At 40.7% G+C, this 26,825-nt stretch overlaps 2 protein-coding genes across 3 annotated transcripts in view; both read left to right on the top strand.

Annotated features, from left to right (window-relative positions):
* The window catches only part of KLHL3 (kelch like family member 3), a 286,330-nt gene that overhangs the window by 142,971 nt on the left and 116,534 nt on the right, over window positions 1–26,825 (top strand). Inside the window, exon 1 of one of the 2 annotated variants that reach the window (XM_043588615.1) lies at window positions 25,025–25,481. The exons of the other annotated variant lie outside the window; for it this stretch is intronic. Within the exon in view, the coding sequence (XP_043444550.1) occupies window positions 25,426–25,481 (56 nt within the window). The 5' untranslated portion in view covers window positions 25,025–25,425. Of the gene's footprint in view, window positions 1–25,024; window positions 25,482–26,825 lie in introns of those variants that run through there. 2 annotated transcript variants of the gene reach the window in all.
* On the top strand, window positions 379–3,968 carry HNRNPA0 (heterogeneous nuclear ribonucleoprotein A0). The gene has a single exon (XM_043588666.1). The coding sequence runs from the start codon at window positions 2,522–2,524 to the stop codon at window positions 3,440–3,442; it is 921 nt and encodes a 306-aa protein (XP_043444601.1). The 5' UTR covers window positions 379–2,521; the 3' UTR covers window positions 3,443–3,968.

Raw genomic sequence — 26,825 nt, 5'->3', positions numbered from 1 at the left:
TCCAGATTTCAAACACAGGAATGCTTTTGTTTTCCTCATTCTTTATCATCAGTCAGTTAGCAAATCCTGACATACCTGAATTGTTTTGTTTTGTTTTTTTTTGTAACAAATATGTAATAGCTTCCTACTGTCCTCCTCTTAATCAGGAGCACACTGATCACCTAACAGGCTATATATCATTCTTTTTTCCTTTAATTTACTTATTTTGAGAGAGAGGGAATGAGCATATGCGATTGGGGGAAGGGCAGAGAGAGAGAGAGAGAGAGAGAGAGAGAGAGAGAGAGAGAGAAAGAGAGAATGAATCCCAAGCATGCTCTGCGGGGCTCCAACTTCTGAACCATGAGATGCTGACCTGAAATCAAGAGTCTGAGGCTTTACCGACTACCATTTTTATTGTCTGCTTTTCCCCAGTAGAATGTAAGCTCTTGTGAGGGCTCTGTTGACTGCCATCCATATTCCCAGCATCTGGTATATTTGTTAGATAAATTGAGCATTTACTATGTACCAGGCACTGTGAGTTTGCATATGGAATCTCATTTAATTTTTACCACACAGGGGAGTGTTTTATTGTTTTGATTTTCAGATAATAAAACTGGTTACATTTTTTAAAAAGGTTAAGTGACTTGCCCAATATCTAGTGCCAGACTCGTTTTGTTCTCAAGCCTTCAAGCTTATCTATATGCCTTTGCAATAACATTTAAGCTACTTAATCTAAATTTCAAGGCATTCCATAGTATCAAGGACTGTAAACCTATCTTACCAAAGACGGTTTTCTATCAAAAACCTCTTGCTTCAAACTACCTATTGTACCTTGAACCTTATATAGTTTTCCTTTCCTCTTTATTTTGCTCATGTAAAGTCCCTGTAGAAATTTTATCTAGCCTTTGAATCAGAGATGGAGCGCAAGTTCCGCTTTTCACACCATTCATTCCTGAATACTCCAGGATGCAGTGAGGAATTCCTTTTCTTCAGGAAGTACCACATGGTTTTGGGGGCTCTTGGTCATGTAATGTCTCATACTATGTCCCATTCCTTGTATCTTGCTTGACACAAAGGTTCGATACATGGAAGCCTTGGTAATTTGCTTGCATTTTCACCTGAGGGTAGGTAAGGTAGTTCCCAGGGGTGCGCGATATTTATGTAAGATATCCTCCGACACCCGGTTGTAAAATACCTTCAAAAAGCTAACGTTTTTGTTGGGAAGGAAGCATCGCATAAGTCACAGAAGCATAAAACGATGTGTTCCTGAAGTAAAATGAAAATGTCAGCTGTGGGAGTACGCTAAGGGAGGCAGAGCAGGGCGTCGGGAAGGGCTTCAAGGCCGGCCGCAGGGTGGCGGGGGGTCTCGCGCGACGCCGCGGTCAGGAATCGCAAGCGCTTCTAGCACGTCGCTGTCCTTCACCTGGCCCCGGGCTCGCTTTTGCGACGGGCCACGTGCTAGTGTTTAACTGCACGTCGGTGCGTCAGTGAACGGTTAATAACCGCCTTTCCCTCCCAGGCCTCTACCCTCCATCTTTGTGCGGACAGGGGGGCGGGGCGGCGAGGAGGCCAGGTGTAGCGGCCCGGTCGAAACGCCGCGGGTAAATCCAAGCCCCCAACCCCAACAGTCAAGTTTTCAAAAAGCCCGCGCGTGGCGCCCCAGGACGCATCCGTTGGGAACGACCCGCAGCGCGCCCCCGCTCACCCCCACTCCCAAGCCCAGGGCGGGGGCAAGGCGTCGGGGTGGCAGACAGGTCCCCCACACAGGGGGCGCCGGGACCAGCGCGCACTGGGGAGCGCGCCCGTCCAGCCGCGGCCGAAAACGGAAGTGGGCGCGAGCGGATCGCGATCATTGGCTGAACTGACATGTCTCTCAAGGGGCTGGCGCGAACGCCACTGCGGAGTTGGGCGAGGGGATACGGCTAGGGGAGGGGGGAAAACACTGGGAACAGCCGCGGGGCTGGGAGGAAATGAATTGCGGAGGTGCGCGGGGAGCTGGGAGAGTCCCCGGTCAGGGCACACGGGGGAGCCAGGGAGTGAGAGCAGGGCTGTAGAGGCGGTGGCGGGAGCAGCGCAGGCCGAGGGCTTGAATCGACCGCGGAGGGCGGGGAGTCCGTGACCGAGAGCGGCGCTGCGGCGCGGTAGGCGGGACTAGAGGGAGCCACGCAGGGATTGGCGGGCAGTGCTAGGCTGCCGTACGTCGGCGGTGACGCACGCCTCGGGGAGGGTGCGCGCGCGTTCAGCGGCCTCTTTGTGTGGTGCCCAGATAGGGGAGCGGAGGTGGCGGTGGCGATAGCGGTAGCGGCAGCCCTGGTTGTCTTCCAGTCTCCTCGGCTCGCCGTCTAGCCGGCACCTCTCCCCTCCCTCCCCCTTCCTCTTTTCCTCCTTCCCTCCCCTTCCCTTTTTCCCTTCCCCGTCGGTGACCGGCGGTGGCGGCTCCAGCAACAGCTGGGCCCAAGCTGTGAGGAGGCCTTAGCCAACGATAACGGCGACGGCGAAACCTCGGAGCTCGCAGGGCGGGGGGAAGGCCCGGGCCGTGGAGATGGAGAATTCCCAGTTGTGTAAGCTGTTCATCGGCGGCCTCAATGTGCAGACGAGTGAGTCGGGCCTGCGCGGCCACTTTGAGGCCTTTGGGACTCTGACGGACTGCGTGGTGGTGGTGAACCCCCAGACCAAGCGCTCCCGTTGCTTCGGCTTCGTGACCTACTCCAATGTGGAGGAGGCCGATGCCGCCATGGCCGCCTCGCCCCATGCCGTGGACGGCAACACGGTGGAGCTGAAGCGGGCGGTGTCCCGGGAGGATTCGGCGCGGCCCGGTGCCCACGCCAAGGTTAAGAAGCTCTTTGTCGGGGGCCTTAAGGGAGACGTGGCCGAGGGCGACCTGATCGAGCATTTCTCGCAGTTTGGCACCGTGGAAAAGGCCGAGATTATTGCCGACAAACAGTCCGGCAAGAAGCGTGGCTTCGGCTTCGTGTATTTTCAGAATCACGACGCGGCAGACAAGGCCGCGGTTGTCAAGTTCCATCCGATCCAGGGCCATCGCGTGGAGGTGAAGAAGGCCGTCCCCAAGGAGGATATCCATTCCGGTGGGGGCGGAGGCGGCTCCCGGTCCTCCCGGGGAGGCCGAGGCGGCCGGGGTCGCGGCGGTGGTCGAGACCAGAACGGCCTGTCTAAGGGCGGCGGCGGCGGTTACAACAGCTACGGTGGTTACGGCGGCGGTGGCGGTGGCGGCGGCTACAACGCGTACGGAGGCGGAGGAGGCGGTTCGTCCTACGGTGGAAGCGACTACGGTAACGGCTTCGGCGGCTTCGGCAGCTACAGCCAGCACCAGTCCTCGTACGGGCCCATGAAGGGCGGCGGCGGCGGCGGTGGCGGTGGCAGCAGCTGGGGAGGTCGCAGTAACAGTGGACCTTACAGAGGCGGCTATGGCGGTGGGGGTGGTTATGGAGGCAGCTCCTTCTAAAAAAAAATCTAAAAATGCCTGGGAGTGGCTATAGGGGTAGCTCTTTTCAACAACCCAACTAGGGTCAACTCCTGAGTTCCTTCCTCTCCCACCGCCTTCCCCATTTTGCCCTTGGGGGAGCCGCTTCTATGGCTGCTTATCCTTGGGGGTGTTGCCCTATTTGCCTGCCACCTCTCTTGTCTCTCCCTCTGAAGATGGACTCGGCCCCACATACACATTTTTGTGTTACAGTCATTGATGGACTCTATTTTTTTATTATTACTTGGACCTTGGTCGTTTTTATACTAGCAAAATGTCTTGTTTTAATTTGTGTTTTTTGGGGGGGAGGGAGTGAACTTGCTGATTCTGTAGCAAAACCGGGGCGGGGGTTGGGGTGGGGGGGTAGTTTACTTTGTTGTAAGGACTTGATACCTGGCTACAGCGTTTTCTATGAAATCTACTTGGATCCCATGCCTGAAATTTGGAAGCATATGTACAAAAATCATTTTTACGTTTTATTTTTAATAAATCATTGTGTTTGACCGTATATGTCTAACATTTTTTTTCTAGGATCCATTCCGTACCGTTTTAAGGGATATTAAAAATTTTTCGTGTTAACTCTTAATTCTTGATGTGTACTTAGAGAAACTTTTAAAAGGTCCTTTGGTGGGTTGTTTTTTTGTTTGTTTTTGTTTTTGTTTTCTCTGTTGCCCTTCTAGTGACATGTTGAATTTTAAACCTTACAGGCAAAACTTTTGAAGTGGTGGATGTAGCTTTTTAAAATCTTTAAAGTTTCTGTGCATCCATCTCTTGTACTAAGCGATTTCCTTATCATCTTGACATGGTTGGTCACTTCTTTCTATGAGAATTTACTTCAAAGTATGTACTGTGTAGCTCGAAAGAAATAGTTTGTGTTAAGCATGTGTTTTCATTCATATAAACTGTTTAAAAATTTTCAGATGGCCTAGTTTCATCCCTCTTACTGGTTTGTCTGTAATGAATGGTTACAAATAAGGGTTATATTTTACCCTTAAACTAAATGCTTTTTTGTATTTTCAGAGCAGATTTAAACGTTTTTTCCTATAGCTGAACTGTTGTCCTCTTGGAAATCCTTCCCCCCACCTTTGTAGCACCATCTACTGGCAGAATGGCAGTGTATCTGCAAAACAATTTGTTAAAAAATCTTGTTTAGGATAATTGCATCAGTTTTACAAGTTTTGCCATCAAAAATCTGTTCAGACTTTGGTTACACATTTTCTTGTAACTAAGATGGGCTTTACGGGAATGTAGTTAACAATCCATATCACAATTGCCCTTTCTACATGAGATTTGAAAATGTAAACTGCTATGCATAGCTTGGGCAGTGGCCCCAAATTGCTATGACAACTAATGAACCAGCTACATGTACTGGTGTCTTAGGTGCAAGTTGTAAAGCAAAATATTTGTGTATTCTGCTTGGTTAACAAATGTATATTTGTAGCCCTTTCATGCAATAGAATTCAAGTTGTTGTTTATAAAAAACAAAACAAAACAAAACAATGATATAGGAGAAAATTGCTTTCCTGGATAGAAATATAGAATAGCAACGTTTATGGATATCACAAATAAAGAATTCAATTCTTTACATGATTGAGTGAGAGTATGTATAACCTGGTGGGTGGCTTCAGAGTACCTATAATATAGTACACTTGATTTGATGTTATGGTAAAATTTTTAACTTGAACGTTGCAATTCCAAAGCCCAAATGTATATAGTAAGCTTTCTGAGGGGATATTAATGGGCTTTAAAGTAAAAAAGACTATTTTAGCATTGGCATTTTTTAAATTCTTGTTTACCGTATATTTCTTAATCTCTAATTCTTGTCAATTTTTAAATCTTAATTGCTAGGGTTTTCCTTTTGAGAGCTAGGAAGAAAGGTCAACATTGCTAGGCTAGATTATGGCTGCTCAGTAGTTGCTGATGCTTGCTACAAATTTTTAAGTATACCTCTGTGACAAATGGGATAGATGTTTTGCATATTGAATAAATATCGTCAGATCTTTTGCTCTTCAATGGTTCTATGGTTTCCTTAAATTCATTTTTCACTCTTAGTGAAACACTACATGTGGGCTTTTTCATTTGGTAGTTGAGTCTTGATTTTTAGGTGCGTCTAAGCTACAGAAAATGATACGCTTAAAGTTTTCATTATAATTATTACTCTGCCTTTTATTCAGCTTTAGTGGAAAGATCTATTTCTTCTGGGTCATTTGGAACACTCCCAACTTTTGGAGGGTTTCCAAAGTCTAATAAGGTTATCATTTTGCCTTCCCTACATAGTGATTTCTAGAAAGTATAATGAATTATATAAAAGGATTACCTGTTAATTAGACACTTACCTCAAGGTGCTGTTTTGGTATATTAGTAATTCCTTGTCATGTCTTTATCTTTACAGATTCCTTGTCATGTATTTACAGATTCCTGTAATCTGGACTGGTTATTTAGTGAAGGCAAAAGCATAGTGGTATTTAGTTTTTATGGAATTCCTCTTGTCAACTTTTATGCAAGCATTTTTGATGTTTTTTTTTTTCTTTTTTGGGGGTAATGAGTTGTATTAAGTCCTTTCACCTATGAGAGCTATCCGAACATTAAAATTTAAGAAAGAATTCATGGGAAGAGGTGGTACAGAATCTAGTCCGTACTGAATACAGTTTTTTTGCGCCATGCTTGAGTCTAATTTGAAAGATTATAAAAAATGAACTTACTTTTTCTCTCCCTCTTGTGAAGAACTTTTGCATTTACAGTATTTTTAGTATAAATTCAGTTGTAATCATTAATTGCATGTTTTCAAAGGTATTTAAAAATTGTTAGTAACTTTAAATTTTAAGCTTGCAGGTGGTTAATGTTCATAGGGATAATTGTAGAATGATAAACTGATTGTTTCCTCCTGTAATTTAGCGATTTTGAACATAGATTTCTTATTTAAATCTGCTTCATGATAAATTTTTGTTTTTAAGCAAGGCTAAAGGATTGAGTTTACTTGAAAATTTAGTATTTATCATTATTTTCCTCAACCAGAAGTGACAGTGTCAGTTATTTGATAGGCTTCTTTACTTTAAGTGTTTGCTTTTCTCAAATCTGAGAATTTGCATTTTATGTTAAATTTTGTGTGCCTGTGTCTTTGCTGACTGAAAGCAGGCTTTTGGATGTTGGATTGATTTGATCAGAATTGCATCTAGTCGGTATATGGATTTTACCCAGAAAGATAACATTTGGGTTAGTCTCTCCCATTTTGATCAACTTACTGAGTGTAAGGTTTTGTTCACTGGGAAATATCCTGTTCTGTTTAAGAAGGCCTGATTTTGTTTGCATCTGAAATAGGGCAACAAAGATTGCCCCTAAACCAGAGTAGGGCAGTGCTTTTTTCTTAATGTCTCATTGCAGATTACTTTGATGTGCCTTTGTTTTATGCTTTCTCTTAAAAGTGAAAATACATTAAGGTTTTTTTCAATAGAAAGTCCCTTAAAAGGTAAAACCTAAGAAACCTGCTTTCTACAATTTGTTACTTAAAAAATTGTTATGTTGCATAACACTTGGATTGTAATTCAAGTTACAGAAAATAGCAATATTAGTAGGAAATAGAAAATATGAGGTTTTATTGACTCTTGGGGCTGGTGTATTTTAAAAATAAATTTATTAGGGTTAAACAAATAACTGGTTATAAATCAAACTAAATGAAAAGTAAGTATTTTACTAATATGAGCCAGTCCTCAAGGATAATCACTCATAGATGTATATTCAGTTAGCTCTTTTTTGTATGCTCCTCAGGTCGACTGTATAGGGTCAACTGTAAATGTTCCATAGTATGGCTTTTTACAACTTAAAACATTCCTTCTTTTGATGGAATGAGGTTTCTTCTCTTGCTGTTAGCAAGAGCAGCAAAATCAGCTTAAGGGAGGTGGAACTTAAATTATTCTTCTCTTTCTGTTATGAACAATGCAGTGATTTTTATCCTTGCAGATATGTTCTTGCTGATCAAATGTGTACTTAATTGGTGAGATGGTTACCTCACAGTTAAACATGCTAGACTGAGAATGTACCAGTTTTGTGGTGTCTTAAGTATTTGTCAATTCTTAGTATACATACAGAAAGGTACATCTTCCCTTGTGGCTTTTTTAAAGCCTTAGGGTAATTTAGTGAAAACATTTGACTGAAAATTTTCAAAGCTAGATTATACGTGACATAATAGCTAATGACCTATGAGGACCATTATATTGCTATCTTCCCTTTTTGTTTTCTCCATTAGTTTTTACTGCAGAAATGTTTACCAGTTTTTCCATATGATGGCTATATATATTACTTAGGACATTTCATTACTGTCTGAAAAAATAAGAAAGGTACCACTGATTATGTTTGCTATGTGTCTTGTGTTAAGTATTTTATGTGCATGATTTATTTCAGTCCTTAGAATAATTCTTTGATGAGATCCTGTTATCTCTGTGTTATGTATTAGCTATGGGCTTACCTAATTTAAGTAATTTGCTTAAGATCATGTAGCTATTGGGAGCAAGAAATAGGCATCTTTTCCCTTATTTTTAAAAAGCATATTGTAAAGGGAGAAAAAAAAAATTGCTCCTCCCATTTTCTCCTAATGCCTGGATAACCTGTGTTAACAGTCTACTTCTAGATCTTTTCTTTGCATAGCTTGCATAGCAAGATGAATAGTTACATATGCATATATCTGAATTTTAACATCAAAGATGGTCTTCCATATTTCTACACGTATCTTATATGACTCTATGGTGTGCTATAGTAAAAAAACACACCATAATTTATTGATTGGCATGTTTCCAGTTTTTCTTCTCATAATTTAAAACTTCTTGCAAGCCTTGTGTTCCCATTTAAACATTTAAAAGCAGAAAAAACAAGTTTGGGAGCCTGGTTGAAGCTGTTGGTTATACTGGTATCCAGATAGTTCTCTAAGAAATCTGCTAGAGCCTTAAAAGGATTTTTTGGATATTTACAGTCCTAACATTTTCAATTTTACTTCTGTCAACTTTCCGCCCAACTTTGTGTTTCAGTTTTTTTGTGAGAAAGTTGATTAAAAAATACGTAATTTATCTCCATTAAAAAAAAAAAAGCCTTAGTGCCCTTATATTCTGAAGGGACTGTACATTAAGGTTTGGGATTTTATAGCAATAAATAGGCAGTTTATTGTTCTTTACTAGTTCATTCTACCTAAAATGTGTAGCATCATATTTTAGTTGTGTGTGAATAGAGATTTTTCACTGCAGAAATCGCTTTTATAAAAGTTGAATTTTAAGTGATTTGCTAAGTACTTCCTCAAGAAACTCTGAGAAAGAATAGGAAAGAGCAGGTGGGAAGTGGTATACTGGGAGAGATTTACTCTGGATCAGAGGTGGGCAATGCCCAAAATCTCAATTTCCAGTTGAAATGTGAATTCAGATCTTACTATTTAACCTTGGTAAGTCCACTTATTTTCTTTTACTATTTAACCTTGGTAAGTCAATTTATTTTCTTTGGACTTCTTTTTCCTGTGATGTGGAGACTAATTGCTTAGATCCTTTCCAATTTCATACTCTTAGTTTTTAGTCTTGTTTGGTAATTATTCAGTAACAGCTTTGAAGAGGAATCTTTGGATGAGTTCCTATAATTCATTAAACAATTTATTGGACATGACTTAGCTAAAAAGTAAGGATGAGCCCTTGCTCACAACATGATACCCACGGTTTAGTTTGGGTGGTGGGAATTTAAACAATTATGATAGAGTGTGAGCATTTTAGTCAGACATATAAGCAGTAGTGGGGACTTCTTTTTGTGGGTCATTTCACTGACCCACAATGTTAAACATGAGAGACATTTGCACTAGTTTTGTCATTTAGGTTGAGTTGGTCAAGGACATTCCACAGCTTAGACCAAAATGCAGATCATGATGTACTGGGCTGTTTACATTTTTTCTTGCCATTACTAGACCACAAAGACCTTAAAAGCACATCATCTATTTTTTGAAATTATTTTGCATCATTTTATGATTGATGGTTTTTGTGAAGTATTGATAGCAAAATCAGCTTAAGGGAGGCAGAACTTAAAAGTATTCAATGTTAGAAAACCAAAACGGTTGAAATATTAAGTGGGAGATGATAATCAGTGCATATTAATGAATCTTTCCATAAGGAGTATAATTCATATTTTGAAGACCCCTTTTATTAAGCTAAAGTTAGCAGCATCCTTACCATTCTTGCATTTTCATCTTGTAAATATCTTTCCAATATTTTGACTTATTAGTTGATTTTAAAATATAATTTTGTTAGAAATAACTTCTACAGTAATTCAGTTTCTTTTTAATTCAGTTTCTTTTCTATAAGAAAAGTTTCTTATAGAAAAGAAACTGAATTTGCCATAATTGAAAAGTTATATGTTCTCTAAATTTGATTTTTAAAACGGAGTTAATATTTGTATAATTTGGGGGGAGGCAGTATTTGAGAAATAAGTGGGCATGAATTATTAGCCTCAAATTGAATTTGACTTTAGCACATTGTGAATGTTCTTGATGCTTAAATTTAGTCTTTTACTAAATATAACGTGTGGAATTTGTTGGGAAATAGAATTTATTGCTCATTTCAAAGAGAGACATACAACTAACTGGTTTCAGAAAATTAGCCTTTGACTTTGGAACTTGCTTTTGGGTGAACTTCACATTTTCCCTAAATGAGAATTTAAATGCTACTAGATAAAACGTTTATCATAAAAAGGAGATATTTGAAAACTGCTCTTAAAATAGAAATCCCAAAGTAGGAAGGGTAGAAAGGGTGCTTGAGTCTCATGTACTTACTTTTATAGCTCCTTTTTTACTTGCACTTGGAGCTGGATGAGTTGAATATTCAAAGAACAAAAAGATTCAAGAAGATACCTTGCTAGGCATTCTTATCTGTGCTTCCTTTTCTACCTAGGCAGATTTTTTTAGGCTCCTTTGATTCTTTTATCAGTTCGGTTTGCTTAAAACAAACCCCCCCCCCCCTCCGAAAACCACCCAAAAGAGTTTTGTGACATCCATCTGCTCTAAAATTCTCTGATGTGAACTTTTACCATTTAAACGACATGTGTATTTTCCAGTGTTTACCATCAGTTTTATCAGGTATTGATTACCTTTGTGCAAAAGACATCTAGGCTCTGGAGATACACAGCAGTGAGACACACATGATTACTGTCTTCAAATAACTTGCATTCTGATTGGAATTCAATTTCTTTTGAAATGGTGGATCCTTTCCTTTTCAACATCATGGCACCGTTTAGGTTGTTTACACCATACAAATTGGAGTTAGTTCCATTGTTATTTAGTGTACATTCTTGGATTTTATTAAAGCTTCACTCTTTCCCTGATTACTTATTTGGATACCATATGAAAGATGCATTTTTTTTTCTGATGTTTATGTTGCAAATATAATTGGCCTCAGAGTAAGCATCTGATTTAATATTTCATAGTCCTTAAGGACTTTTTTTTTTTTTTTTTTGCATCAAATAGACAAGATGTCTGAAGATGTCACTTTCTAGTTTTGTGACCTTGAACAATTTGGCCTGAACCTCAGTTTCCTTGTCTTCAAAAAGGAGAGACTTTTACTGATACCTGTCTCACAGAGTTGTTGAACAGATTGAATGAAAAAATCTATTTAAAGGACTTAAACTATCTTGTCTGGCACATAGTAATGTTAACATTATGACCTCCGATAACAGTTACGACTGCCTAGCAAAAGGTGTACCTTTATTTAACCCCCAACCACACGATATTTGCACAGTTAATGAGGTGAATGAGTAATTAACTGTCTCAAAAAGAGTAGTGACATAGGCATATATAGTCTGTAGATCATTCTTAATACTGCGATTAAAAATACTGTTTTTTAACCCAGGCTTTGCCCTTCACTTGGGTGAGCTTGAATATGGGAGCCCCCTAAACCTCTGCTGTTTTAACTCCAGTAGGAGAGAGATGAATTATGATAGCTACCTGTAAGTGTTTAAGTATTTGTTATAAGGAAGGTATAAATTATGTTAATGTTGAGGAGAAGTGACTTCCAGATAGGAAGAAAGATCAAGAATAGCATTGTGGAGGATAGAGCACTGGCCAATAAAAGATTGGCCAAATGGAGACGATTGGGAAGAAAGAGGTAATTGCAGGTAACGGGACAAATAGGCAGTTACCTGGAGCCTGTGTGCTAAGCACTGTACTAATTACATTTACAAATGTTCTGACTGGATCCATTCGCTAATCCACTCCTTCACAGATTGGTGGCTGAAGCTCACCTCAGAAAGATTCAGTAACTTTTCCAAGGCCACTCACCTGGCAAAAAGGTTGAGTTGGGGTTGAATCCAAGTCTGATTTTGATGTTCATGCTGTTCCCACTAAAGTTCAGATACATGTGGCTAATTTGTACTAAGGGTAAAGGAGATTTGTGGAAAATAAATTGGAAGAAGTTGAAACCACATTACTCAGGTCTTTGAGTTGTATGCTAAGGAGTTTGGACCTTATCTGGCAGGCAGTGGAAGTCACTAGAGGTTACTGAGCAATAATAGTGGTAGTGAGTGCAATTTAGACAGATTAACTCCCTAGCACTGAGTAAAATAGTTGGCATTTCAATGATATTTTGGGTGACAAGGTTGTTAAGACAACTGTTGTTAATCAGGTAAGAAAAGAGATCATGAACAAGGGGGGTAGTGCTGGAAATTAACTGAGGGGATTTGTAGGAAGCTGTGAAAGTAAAATTGTCATATGACTGGATATGTAGGGAACAAGGAAGGAAGGAGTAGTTTAATGAGAATTACTGTATAACTCGGAGGATGGTTGATGCCCCTGGGAATGGGAAGAAGAGATTTAGAAGGAAGGTTTGGAACATAGGTAAAGATGCTGGTAAGCACTTTAATGTATTGTGTCTTTTGCACATAGCTTTACAAAATGGTTACTATGGGAATGGGAATGGGAAGAAGAGATTTAGAAGGAAGGTTTGGAACATAGGTAAAGATGCTGGTAAGCACTTTAATGTATTGTGTCTTTTGCACATAGCTTTACAAAATGGTTACTATGCTAACCATTACTCTTTGCCTCTCCAGGCCCACTCTCCATCTTTCTCTTAAGGTGTTCTTGGGAACTTGATTCTTAGAGAACTGCATACACTTTTTTTTTTTTAATATGAAACTTATTGTCAAATTGGTTTCCATACAACACCCAGTGCTCATCCCAACGGGTGCCCTCCTCAGTGCCCATCACACACTTTCCCCTCCCTCCCACCCTTCATCAACCCTCAGTTTATTCTCAGTTTTTTAAGGGTCTCTTATGGTTTGGCTCCCTCCCTCCCTAACTTTTCTTTTTCCTTCCCCTCCCCCGTGGTCTTCTGTTAAGTTTCTCAGGATCCACATAACAGTGAAAACATATGGTATCTGTCTTTCTCTGTATGACTTAGTTCACTTAGCGTAACACTCTCCACTTCCATCCATGTTGCTACAAAAGGCCATATTTCATTCTTTCTCATTGCCAAGCAGTATTCCATTGTATATATAAACCACAGTTTCTTTATCCATTCATCACTCGATGGACATTTAGGCTCTTTCCATACTTTGGCTGTTGTTGAAAGTGCTGCTATAAACATTGGGGTACAAGTGCCCCTATACTTGACACGTCATCTCCAAAGGCAAGGGAATTAAAAGCAAAAATGAACTATTGGGACCTCATGAAGAAATTAAAGAGCTTCTGCACTGCAAAGGAAACAATCAACAAAACTAAAAGGCAACCGACGGAATGGGAAAAGATATTTGCAAATGACATATCAAAGGGCTAGTATCCAAAATCTATAAAGGACCAAACTCCACACCCGAAAAACAATCCAGTGAAGAAATGGACAGAAAACATGAATAGACACTTCTCTAAAGAAGACCTCCAGATGGCCAACAGGCCATGAAAAGATACTCAATGTCACTCCTCATCAGGGAACTACAAATCAAAACCACACTGAGATATTACCTCACACCAGTCAGAGTGGCTAAAATGAACCAATCAGGAGACTATAGATGCTGGAGAGGATGTGGAGAAACGGTAACCCTCTTGCACTGTTGATGCATACTCTCTTCTTTGGCTTCTGGGGATTAGGCACTGGGAGAAACTAGCAGGAGATCTTAAGAGTGAGAGAGAGGTGAGGTCCACATATATGTTCCTCCTGCTCCCCAAATACACATTTGTACTCAGCAGACAGATTTTCATTGGCCACAGCTCTATTCCAATAGCTCTCTCTCACAGCTCTAGGTTCTGGCTCCTGGTAACTCCTCCCTCCTATAGTTACTTCAGACTTGCTGTTGCTAACCCCAAGATGGTTCCCAGACATTGTTGATATTCCTGTGTCCACAGCCTTGTAAATAATTCCTTTTATTAACACCTGTGTTTTCTTTTATTTTGTTAATGAAAAATTTTAAATCCCTTCCACATTTTCTAATGACTTGATCTTCCAGGCACCATCAAACTTGGAGAAGACCTAGCTATTTGCACTAAGTTACTTTCCTTTCTTGTCATGAGTTTTCTCACATTGTTTGAAATTTAGTGTCCTTATTTCCTACTGTGTTAGGTTAAAGTTATGACTCTTCTGCCTATGATTTAGCTGAAAATACAGCAGTGAACAAGAGACAAAAATCCCTGCCCTCAGTAGGGTTTATATTTTAGTGGAGAGAGACAGACAATGAAATACAATAAATTGTATGGTGTGTTAGAAGATGATGAGTGAATGGTGTAGAAAAATTAACTTAAGGAATAGGGAGTGCTGTAAGGCAGGATGTTTGTGAAAATAGTGCATTTTAAAATAGGGTGGTATAGGTAGGTCTCTCAGAGAAAGTGACAATTGAGGAAACACTTTAAGGAAATGGGGAAGTGAGTAGTGCAGATATATAGGGGAAGAGCATTACAGGTAGAGGATTAGGAAAGCAGAAGCTCTGGGGTAGTATTGTGCCTGACCTTTTTGAGGACAAGCAAGTTGGTGATGGTGGGGGAAGAGGAGCAAAGGAGTGACTGATCAGGTCAGAGAGTGGCCAGACCATGCTGGGACTTGGAAGCTGTTGTAAGGATTTTGGCTTTTGCCACATGAATGGTGCACCATTTCAGAGTTTGAACAGAGGAGTGTAATTATCTGCCTTGAATTTTAATAGTCTCTCTGGCTTTCCATCTGTTAGAACAGAATTCCTATTCCTTTGGTATAGTTGCTTTCAATGAGGGTTAATGAGCAAAGCAACGAGAGCAACTTGGCCTAAGGTGAAAAAACCCACAATCTCTTTAATTCTATGTGTGTATGTGTAATATATATGTATGTGTGTGTGTATACATATATATGTGTGTATATATGAGAGAGATTGATTATATTTGGCTGAAATGAATCTTTAATTGGTGCTGTGCTCTCTGTAGAGGGCCTCCTTGCAAGATTGACCCTTGTCAGGGCACTTCGATTGAGGGAATGTTCCTAACTGAGAAGGGTGGTCCACTGTGTCTAGACTGTCTAGGTTCACTTGCAATCTGATCTATGCTAAACACCTTCTTTCCTTCTGGGAGTCTGGAATTTTGATAAGTGCTAGATAGTGGGTGCCTATAAAACCTTGAGTACTGAGTCCTTGGCAGCAACATTACACAGAAGCGTATTCTCTGTGACCCCTCATGGTAGGGAGAGAGCAAAAAGAGGTTTTGTACATGGATTCCTCTAGACTACCTGTGTCTTTTTTCCTTATGATTGGACTGTGTATCCTTAACTATGTGACTATTAAACTTTAGTTGTGAGTACGCTTAGTGCTGAGTTCTATGATTTCTTGTAGCTAGTCTCTCAGTGTTGTGTTGGTCTTGGGAACACCAGACACAGGTGATATGTGTGTGTGTTATCAATTTAAGTGGAAAACATCAGGTTGTGCGTAGAAGGTGGAGTTTTCAAAAAACCTGTCGCATAGGTCAGCCAGCCCTATGTTGAATGGAGAGCTCTTCTGAGAAGTTTTTACTTTGTTAATTTCTTTAAAAGCTCTAGGTCTTTTCATTTATTGCATCTTCGAGCAGTTTTGAGCGGCTTCTGGCAGTTTTGAGCATGGGAAGACTCACTGCCATCATGTACATCCTTTGTAAGCAAGTTTATAAAAAGGACCGCCTTATATCGGTCTTTAAAATGATCTAAATGAAGGAAATTGTTGACATAGGCACCATAAATAATTCCTTAGGGAGAAAAGAAATGTAACTATTAGAAGCAGCAGCATCCCCTAACAGATGTAGTTATGTCAGTATGTTAGAAGGATCACATTTTGTTTGCTTGTAAAGTCTCTGCAATGAAATGTATAGCAAGCTGGTCTGATTTTATGACTTTGTATTACTCCCTTGGGAAGGAAGTTATCCTGTCCTGATCTTTTAATGAGAAGAATTTGATAAAGAGAAGATGAGACTTGGGTCACAGAAGGGAGATTATGGCAAAAATGCCCATTTGACAGATCTCTGTCTTCTCAAGTTCTGCTTTCTGACTTCAGAGTCACAGCCAGTTGCCCTCAAATCTCTGGATCCATATAGCTGTGAGCTTGAAAGCTTTTATTTTCAATTGGTAGAAATATTTGTTACCTTCCAAATGATTTTAATCACAGTTTTGTACTTTTACAACTGAAATTGCAGACAATAACTTCTCCATAGGCTGGGAAAGTTGATGAATAAGGAGGGCAAATATGGATGTACTTAGTAAGAACTATGAAATTAATCATATCCTTTGGCTCTAGGACTCCAATACTAGGAGTTTAACCTAAGAAAACAATTCAGTGAAAGGAGAAACAGCCTTTGCGCAGTTATTATAACATTGTCTATAAAAAGAGATTAAAACTATAAATGTTAAACATTGGGGAAATGTTTACTAAATTGTGCTCTGTGTTGTTGTTGTTGTTTGCCGTTAGTTATATGTTTTCATGTGTATAATTTCTCCAACCAGCTTGTAAGCTTTTTGGCATTTTATTCATGTAGGATTTATGTTGTAGCTCCCTGGTACAGCCCATTGCATAGACAGACTGAAATAGTCTGTGAGACTGCATTGTAAGAATGTGGTTGTGGAGAGTGACCAGGGAAATGTTTACTAGATTGTGCTCTGTGAAAGGGTGAAGTGTTAGAAACCTGTTGTCCATCAGTAGATGAACGGATGAATAAAATGTGGTGTATACATACAATGGAATATTATTCAGTCATAAAAAATGAAATTCTGACACATGCTACAACATGGGTGAACCTTGAAAGCATTATGCTAAATGAAATAAGCCAGATACAAAAGGACAACTGTATGATTGCACTTATATGAGGTGTTTAGAATAGGCTAGTTCATAGAAACAGAAAGTAAGAATAGAGATTACCAGGGCCTTGGGGGAGGAGAGAGAATAGAGAGTTAACTGTTTAGTGGAGTTTCTGTGGGAATGATGAAAAAGTTCTGGAGATGAATAGAGGTGATGGTTGCACAACATTGTGAATGTACTTAATGCCACTGAATTGTACACTTAAAAACAGTTAAAATGGTAAGTTATATGTATATTCCACCACAATAAAAAATTACAAAAATATGTAGTAACATGTATTATTTAATGTAGTATATAATATGTAAGTATATTAAAGTAGCAGGATTAAATGAACCTTTTAAATTGTTGTTGTTTAATTTTAAGTGAAGCCACGAGAAATTGTAATTACCTAGTTGCAACTATTTACAATTACGAATATCCTTTTTAAACCTCCACAAAATTACTTACCCAGTGTGCACCTTTATTTCTCTTCCTTTCGCCCTGCTCCCTCCTCTCCCAAATTGAAAGTTGTGTCCTCCTACACTGAGTTCCCAGTCCCTTTTCTGTACTTCTCTTGAATCTCTTGTTGTTGTTGTATGTTGTTGTTGTTGTTTTACCATTATTTATATGTTTCCATGTGTAATTTCCCCAACCTGCTTGTAAGCTCTTTGGCATTTTATTCATATAGGATTTATGTTGTAGCTCCCTGGTACAGCCCATTGCATAGACAGACTGAAATAGTCCGTGAGACTGCGTTGTAAGAATGCAGCTGTGGTGAGTGACCAGAATGTTTGAACATTTTTGCTCATGGGTTTTACATTATGTTCAAGCATTGTGTCTCTCTCAATTCTCTGTACCTGCTAGATGTGCAGACCTGACCTCATTCGCGTACACATCACGTATTCTTGATTTTGGTGCTATGCCTTATCTGTATTTTACATTTTCGTGTAAAACAAAACAAAAACAGTTTTCTTTGTACCCAGAAAGGAAAGAACCAAGGAGGTGAGACAGGAGATAGAGTTCTGCAGGTAGAGAACCAGTGCAGTCAATTTAAAATTAAAACTACCTATGAAAAAGTTGTAAGTAGGAATTAATACTCATTTTTGAACAGAATATTCTGTGAAGGAAGCAGATTGCCTCCCTCTATTTAGGTCATTAGTGTAAGTGATTAGGTCTAGCTTTTATTATGAAGAGATGTACATATTTGCCAGCAGAGGGCACCAGCTGCTGATTCCAGAGAGGAAGGAATTTTTACAAAGGTCCTGAATTTGAGTGTTCACAAAGTACTAACAATGGTGTGAAGCCCCCTGCTTGCTGGTATAGTTGGTCTGGTTTTTCTTTGACTCAGATGGGGTCCAGTGGTGTTCTCCCAGCTGTCCCCAAGAGCAGTCTTTGGCTAGGTCTGATTGGTAAGCCAAGGGACCAGAGGAGTCTATAGTAAAGGATTTTATAGTAGTAAGTGTTTGGAAGCATTAGATACCAGCCTGTGTTAATATCTTTAAGGAGTTCATTTGCTGTTGTTCTCCCGTTGATAGGTGAGGTGGAAGAGGTGTTAAGCCAGGCTTTTGAGGACCTGGTTCCATGTCCCACTTGGTCCCCTAGTCAACTGGGTGATCTTGAGCCAGTTGCTTTCTTTCTCTCAGCCTCAGTTGGCTTATCTCTGAAATGAAAGTGTAAGAGGGAGAAAATGCCTGCCATGCACAGTAGTTAATACTGGTCTTTGGAGTCAGGCACACCTGGGTTCAAACCTTTGAGGCTGTGGTCAAGCCATTTAACTCTCAGAACCTTAGTTTCCTCACATGTATGGTGTATGTTCTGGTGGAACTCATGTTTATTTGATTACTTTTGAAAATAACTTCTTTTTGCCTATAGACCCCCTTCACCCATTTCTCTCTCCCCTCACCCCTGCCTCTGATGATGACTAGTCTCTTCTCTATGAGCTTGCTTGTTTTGTTTTGATTTTTTAGATTCTGAGAGAGATCATGCGGTATCTTTCTTTCTCTTTCCAACTTATTTCACTTGTAATGCCAATGGGGTCCATCCATGTTGTCACAGATGGTAAGATTTCTTTCTTATGGTTGAATAATACTCCACTGTACGTGTGTGTGTATACACATACATACATACAACCTTACGGTTGTTTCCATGCCTTGTTTATTGTGAAAAATGTTATAGTGAACGTGGGTGTGCAGATATATAGATATCTTTTTGAGTTAGTGTTTTCATTTTCTTCAGAAGTGGAATTTGCTGCATCAAATGTAGTTTCATTGTCGATTTTTTGAGGAACATCCATACTGTTTTCCATTGTGGCTATACAATTTACATTCCCATCAACAGTGCACTCTGGCTCCCTTTTCTCCACACTTGTTATTTTTTGTCTTTTTGATACTAGCCATTCCAACAGATATGAGGTTTTGATTTGCATTTCTCTGATGATGAGTGATGTTGATCATCTTTTCATGTACCTGCTGGCCATCTGTATGCCTTCCTTAGAAAGATGTCTATTCAGATCCTCTGCCCATTTTTAAATTGGATTGTTTTTATGCAGTTGAGTTATATGAGTTCTTCATATATTTTGGATATTAGCCCCTTATCAGAGATATGAGTTGAAAATATTTTCTCCCATTCAGTAGGTTGCCTTTTTATTTTGTTGACTGTTTGCTGTGAACAAGAGTTTTAGTATGATGTGATTTCATTTATTTTTGCTTTTGGTGTCAGATTAATAAAAAGTCATTGCCAAGACCTTTGTCAAAGAGCTTACTGCTGATGTTTTCTTCTAGGAATTTTATGGTTTCAGGTCTTACATTCAAGTTTTTAATCAGTTTTGCGTTGATTTTTTGTGTATGGTGTCAGGTACTGGTTTAGTTTTACTCTTTTGTGTGTGGCTTTCCAATTTTCCCAACCTCATTTACTAAAGGGACTGTCCTTTCCCCACTGTGCATTTTTTCTTTTTAACTTTATTTTTTTGAGAGACAGAGATAGAGCGTGAGCAGGGGAGGGGCAGAGAAAGAGGGAGTCAACAGATTCTGAAGCAGGCTTTAAGCTTTGAGCTGTCAGCACAGAGCCCAATGCAGGGCTCGAACTCAGAAACCACAAGATCATGACCTGAGCTGAAGTCGGATGCTTAACCAAGTGAGCCACCCAGGTGCCCTTCCCCACTTTGTATTCTTGACTCTTTGTCAGAAATTAATCGATCATTTATATATGGGTTTATTTCTAGGTTCTCTGTTCTGTTGGTCTATGTGTCTGTTTTTGTGGTAATACCATATTATTTTGATTACTATAGCTTTGTCATGTAGCTTGAAATCAAGGAGCATGATGCGTCCAGTTTTGTTCTTCTTTCTCAAGATTACTTGGCCTATTTGGGGGTATTTTGTACTTCCATGCAAGATTTAGGAGTATTTGTTCTATATCTTTGAAAAATGCCATTGGAATTTTCATACGGGTTACACTGAATCTGTAGATTGCTTCAGGTAGTATGGACATTTTAATGATATTCTAACTGAGCATGGGATATCTTTCCTTTTGGTTGTATCTTTTTAAATTGCTTTTGTTCATGTCTTACAGTTTTCAGTATACAGACCTTTCACCTCCTTGGTTTAATTTCTCCCTAAGTATTTCTTTTTGGATGCAGTTGTAAATGGGATAGTGTTTTTATTTCTCTTTCTGATAGTTCATTATTAGTATATAGAATGCAGTAGATTTTCGTGTATTGATTTTCTATTTTGCAACTTTACTAAATTTGTTTATTAGTTATAACAGAGGAAGGAACTCTTCCAAACTCACTTTATGAGGGCACAATTATCCTAATACTAAAACCAGACAAGGATGCCACAAGAATATTATAGGCCAATATTTCTGATTAACATAGATACAAAAATTCTTAACAAAATATTAGCAAACTGAAGTAGTCAAAAACAGTAGATTAAAAGGATCATACATTGTGATTTATCCAGAATAAATCAAGTGGGATTTATTCCAGGGTTGCAAGAATCGTTCAGCATCTGCAAATCAGTCACTGTGATATACCACATCAACAAAATGAAGGATAAAAATTATATGATTATCTCAGTGGAAGCAAAAAAAACATTTGCCAGAATTCATGATCCATTTATAATAAAAACTCTCCACAAATTATATATAGAAGAAATGTACCTCAACATGATAAAGGCCATATATGACAAAACCACAGTGAACATCATACTCAATGGTGAACAGCTGAAATCTTTTCCTCTAAGGTCAGGAACAAGACAAGGATGTCCACTTCACCAGTTATATTCAGCATAGTACTGGAACTCCTAGCCAGAGCAATTAGGCAAGGAAAAGAAATAAAAAGGATCTAAATTGGAAAGGAAAAGGTAAAACTTGTCACAATTTGCATGGTATGACATGGTATTATATGTAGAAAACTCTACAAAGATCTCCATCAAGAACCTGTTTGAATTAATAAACACATTCAGTAAAGTTGTAGGGTGCGAAGTCAGTCTACAAAAATCTGTTGTGTTTGTGTACATCTCACATTTAATACAGGGATAATAGTCCATTCTCACAGGTTTGTTAATGATGATTATATGAGAAAGGTACCTGTAAAGCCTTGAGTACAGAGTCTCGTCCAGAGTAAATGGCCAGGGATGGGAGCACCTGTTAATTTCCAGGGAATGTTACCTTAAGTTAAAGGAGATGAGGGACATGAAGCGCATTGTAAGCTTTAAAGTGTGACACAAGTGCCATGTGTTATGAAATTCTTGAAACCACCCAGCACATGGGTGGGTTCTTTCACCCTCAGGGGAAGAATCCTGAGGGAGGCCAGGTATTACTTGGGATAAGGTGGGCTTCAAGTTCCTTTTCAGTTTCTACCTGATTTCGTGGGCTTCAAGTTCCTTTTTAGTTTCTACCTGATTTCCGGGGGCAGTCAGAGCACCTCTAGGGGAAATCTACCCCTCAGGTGGTCCAGAATCTAAGGGGAAATTCTGGTGATACAGATGTGGGTGGGCCTTAATTTAGCTCTGATTTTGCTTAGTCCTTGGTGGCCAGTTGGTAGCAGGGATCATGGGAGATGTGGAAGTGGCTCCAGGGGAGGCCTGGGTCTGTGCTTCCGGCACAAGGTAGTTTGGCAGACTTTCTTCTTAACCTCAGAACCAAGGACTGTAGTTTGATAACATTGGCATAGGCAATGAAAATATCTAATGGTTACTGGGTCCTTATTGCAGGCAGGGTTGTATGCTAAGTGCTTTATAGAGTTTTATATTGAAATCTCACAGTCCTAGGAAGTAGGTACTATTATTATCTCCTTTTTGCAGATGAGAAAATTGAGACATAAAGTAATTTGCCAAGGGTCATGTTTCTGCTAAGTACGCTTGGATCCTGGTCTTTCTCATTCTGATGGTTTGAGCTCTTTTCTTTTGTTCTTAGTGGTCTTTACATTTAGCTATGCATTAGAATCTCCAATGAAGTTCATTGAAATTCCTGCTTCTTGGACCCCAATTCTGTAGGTGTGAGGTCGAGGCTGGCACCGTAGTGTTTTTTTTTCCCAGATTTATTTAGGTATAACTTACATAAAATAAAATGCACCCATTTTAAGTGTTTAGTTTGATGTAATGTAGTAGTTGTATACAATCGTCTCAATATTACCACAGTCAAGATACAGAACATTTCCATAACCCTAAAAAGTTTCATTGTGCCTTTTGACCACCTGATTTGTACAGTTTCAACCAGCTAGGCCAATGGTTCTGACACACAGGTGGCGGACCACTGTACTGTGTTATGGTGTCTGCAAATGTGAGGAACTGAATGCCTAGAGAAGGAAGATAAAAGTGAAAAAAAGAAAAAAGATACTTGGAAAGAATGGTTGATTTTACTGTTTCCAGATAAGCTATGCTGTACTGGCTCCCTGTGGAGAGATGGAGTGTGGAGAAAAGAACTTTCTAGACCAAAAGCAGTTAAATAAAAACAGTTTCTTTTCCTAACATGGTTTCTTCCTGAGCCACATAAAGCTGAAGAATTCTGTACAAATTTGGTGTGGATGGCTGGGCAGATTGCTTTGGATGGAGAGTTGGGGCCACTAGCTACAATTGGTGAGCTGTGGAGAAGCCTTGGGTGTGGGAAGGCGGGCCTAAGATACTGTTGCTGTGCAGTTCAAGGATGGGACCTCTTCCCCACCAGGCAGACACCAATTTGGTTCCATTTGATTTTCCTCTGCTGCAAGAATCCAATAGCATCTCTTCTTAATCTGAAGTTCAGTCAGGAAAATTAGCCTAAAGCAAATAGTTTCAGACTGTGGCCCAAAGAACATTTGGATAATAAAGTAGAAAATGTAAAATGTAGCTCTGAAATTAGAGAAGGTTAGGGTGGGAACTTTGTGCCAGGAATCTGGAGACTTTGATTCTTGACTCAGCTCTGTTCCTGATTTTGTTAGATGACCTTCTCTGAATGTTCTCTGTACCTCTGTGGATACAGTGAATGGTTAATAAAGTGTGCAGGTAGCAATAATATGGTTTTAGCACATACATTGTAGTGACATTGGGTTAGCACAGCAAAAGTAGGTTGTGAAGGAAGTGCTGTAAAATTTTTATATTGACTGTGGAATGAAATCTGTATATACTCAGCTGTAAGTATTTCCTTTTCTAACCTTTTTCTTTTCTCTCTGGTTTATTAGATGTGACGTTTTCCCCCTTTCCTGTATGGGAAAATGGTCAATAAGGGTATAAAGGTGTAAAAGAAAGACTTATCTTATTCTTATGCTCCTTTTATGAATCACCCAGTTGTCTTCCTGGTGGATGTCTGCACTCTGGCACGGATTCTGGGATTCAGTTTCCTTGTTTGTGGTGTTCAGCTTCTCCTGGTCCCTGTGATTCACCTCGAGAGGAAATATCTGGAGCCGAGCCACAAGGCTGATTAGAGGAGGAAGGGACAGAGGGAGAAAGATATGAGGGGTGTTATTGTGAAAGGAAAAAGTGGTGATCTAGGGCTGTAGGATGTAAATAAAATAACCCAGACTGCATCTCGTTTGAGAAAGAGTGAGTTGGGGTAGTGGCCTCATCTAAGAGGACACTGAGGTGTCAGTGGGAGATAATCTTTGAGAATAACACCTTACCAGTTTCCATTCAGGGTCTGTAAAAGTTACTTCTAGTTTCTGTTACCTCAATGTTCCTCCCCTTCCCCCGTTCCACTGTTTCAAGGCTTTGTAGCAATGAAGAAATTCAACAGGTCGAAATTTTAACAGTCATAGAATAAACAGTCATCTCTCCTGCTTTCACATACATTATGTTATCCTCCCCGAAGACCTCTACAAAATATTAAGAGTCTAGTAAAAATTTCTTCTTAAACAGTCTTACAGATGAACAAACAAAATGGAACATTTAAGGCATTTTTTGAATCGTGTGATTTTAGAGCTGAAAGGGACCCTGGACTGATCCTGTGTTATAGAGGAGGAGGATCTGAGGTTCAAAGTGGGAAGAAGACTTGGCTGAAAGTCGCTCAGCTAGCTAGTGGTAGCATAGATCCTGAAAAGCCTAGGTTTGACCTGGATGGTTTGACAATAGAGATGCTCATGTATGATTTAGAATAGAGATGCTCATGTATGATTTTTCTGAGTCATTAAGGAAGCTTCTGAACCCATTTCTGTGGCTAACCAATCAGTAGTGGCAATTTGCCTCAATTTCCATTAAGCCTCTTGACTGTGGCCAGGAGACACAGACTGCCCTTCTGCCTTCCCAAGATGATGTTTTAGAGTTAAGAAAGTCTAAATTGAAGCTCAGCAGCTGGAGATTACAGGGTACAGGCGATCTTTGGCTGGAGATGGGGCTTCAGTGGGAGACTGACTAGTTGGAGCCACAGTTTCATTTAAATTTCAGTGCTTTGGGCAGATACTTCAGTGTTGTGCAATGAAATTTGTGGTCATTCAGTACCGTGTAGGGAAATCAACATGTGCAGTGTTCATTTTGATGGCTTCACTGCAGTCATCTTTGGCCCCTGGAGGCAAAATGGGGTTGGTTTCCGTTTCACCTATGTCTACTGTTCCCTTTATAAAATTTCTCTCCACATTCTCAGAGCTATCAGACTCTTTCCCCCCTAATTTCTCTCCATCTGTCCGACTGTCAGAGCTACTGTAGATTTTGTGAGGAGGAATCAGAACGTGAGCTGTGACCTATAAGCTGATTTCCCCAGGTGGATATACTCCACTGCAAGCCACAGAGGGGCCTCCTCATTCCAGCAATCCGGCCGGGCTGACGGACTTGTAGCCTATGGGGGCAGGGTTGGGGTTGGAGGGCGGGGGCCAGTGTTTCTTGGGCTAGTGAGGAACTGCCTGAACCTTTGCAGCGTAGGCACAGGAGGCGGGAGCCCCCCGGGGTGAGCTACTCTCCAGAGCTGGGGATGCCTAGGCAGATGTGGAGGCAGCTGGAAAGGTGGCACCGCACTTGGGCCGCTGGAGCTGCGCTGTTCCTAGGAGACGGAGGAGCAGCAGCGAGCCTGCGGGGGAGGGGGAGCAAATGGGTTGCTGCGTTTAGCAGCTGAAAGGGCTGCAGGGAGCTCTGGGTAAGACATTTTCTGCTGCTGCCGCTTCTGCGGTAGAAGCTGCTGGGAGTAAGTCAGAGGAAGGAGGATCGAGAGGGAGGAGGCTTCATTTGCAGCCATGCTGAATCACTGTTGCTGATCAGATCTCCTGTTGGTTGGCTGGGAGAACCGAGAACAGAGCTACGATCTCCGGGTGCATGCACAGTTCAGCGGCTACCACCCCGGCTGGGCCTCGCACAATGGAGGGTGAAAGGTACGTATGTATTAAATGTGGTGTGTGTGTGTGTGTGTGTGTGTGTGTGTGTGTACACGTATGCTTGTGGTGCAACTACTAGCTTTTGTATCTGCATTGGCTAGGCTGGGTCGGAAGACCTCCCTGCCGATGGATCCGGGCAGACAGCAGAGTCAGAGCAGGGAAGCCCCCTTTTCCAGAGATCTGGCTTCCGCAAAGGCAGGTCTGGGTTTGCTGGGCAGTGGAGCACCCTGAAAGAAGGGACTTCCTGGTGGTGTTTGGGTATAGTTTCAGCATGGGCTGAATCAGGATTGTCTTTCTCAGGCTCTTTCAAGGAGGCGTTTCCCTTTCTTGACTACTTTCCAGGGGTGGTTTTTCTTTGGTGGGGGGTTTCTGATGTCACAGCAGGGCTGGCCTGGCATGGAGTGCTTACATTTTCACACTGAAGTGCTCAAATCTTTAGCTAGCGTACCACGCTCATGTCTATTCTAAAAAGGTGTGTGTGTGTGTGTGTGTGTGTGTGTGTGTGTGCGCGCGCGTGTGCCTATATGCACACACAAGTTCAAATAAGAAGGAGAGAAACCCTTCAGATGATACTTGGTCTGAACTGATGTTCATTTTCATTGAAAAGTTTTTGAATGATACTGGAAGGTATGTGCTTTAGAGGAACTCTTGCTCTGTCCATCAGGGGTTCCTTATGAAATAGGAATAAACAGAAGGGAATTTAAGTACCTCTGTTGAGCTGGATGTAACTAGTGAGAGTTTATTTTCTGGCAGGCACGTGCGTATATGCATTTTAAACTATTATCTGAGGATCTGATTCTTTTATTTCAGAGGTACTCTATGCAGTGCGGGGGTGGGTCATTCTTCTGTGCTAAAACGTCTCCTCCTGTTGTGTCAGCTTTTTGGTTCTGTGGGTCTGCGGCTGGTAGAGAACAAGGCTTGCCATTTTTCCTGAGATGAGGAGACAGCATGGAGCATTAGGCAGGGAGCATTAGGCAGGGAGGGGTGAGGTGTGGCAGTGCACCATTGCGGGGGTGGGGGGAGTGCTGCTTTGAGTTGCAGGTTTGATGCAGATGATAACTGGCTGGTTGAATGGTAACAGGTTCATCTAACTCAGCACTGGTTTGTACCTCAATAAACACTTTCTTTTGCACTTATTGTCTCCACTGGTGCATCTCATGGGGCAGAATGATGCCATTAAACATCTCTAGACCCTGTTAAAATTGGCATGATTGTTGGGTGTCTTCCTGTCTGAAGAGGCCCCAGGGACTGCATTTCTCCACGTGACTCCCGCAGGAAGAGTCTGGGACTTTTTAGTCTGAGTGTGCTGCTGATGCAGCTTCTCCCTCAGCGGTTTTTGCA

This window comes from Prionailurus bengalensis, chromosome A1 (genome assembly GCF_016509475.1).
Source record: "Prionailurus bengalensis isolate Pbe53 chromosome A1, Fcat_Pben_1.1_paternal_pri, whole genome shotgun sequence".
NCBI lineage: Eukaryota > Metazoa > Chordata > Mammalia > Carnivora > Felidae > Prionailurus > Prionailurus bengalensis.
Note: the sequence above shows the minus strand (reverse complement) of the source record. Positions and strands in the feature narration are given on the sequence as shown.

Coding starts and splice junctions, on each gene's coding strand:
- HNRNPA0 (XM_043588666.1), top strand. CDS start 2,522: ATGGAGAATTCCCAGTTGTGTAAGCTGTTCATCGGCGGCCTCAATGTG.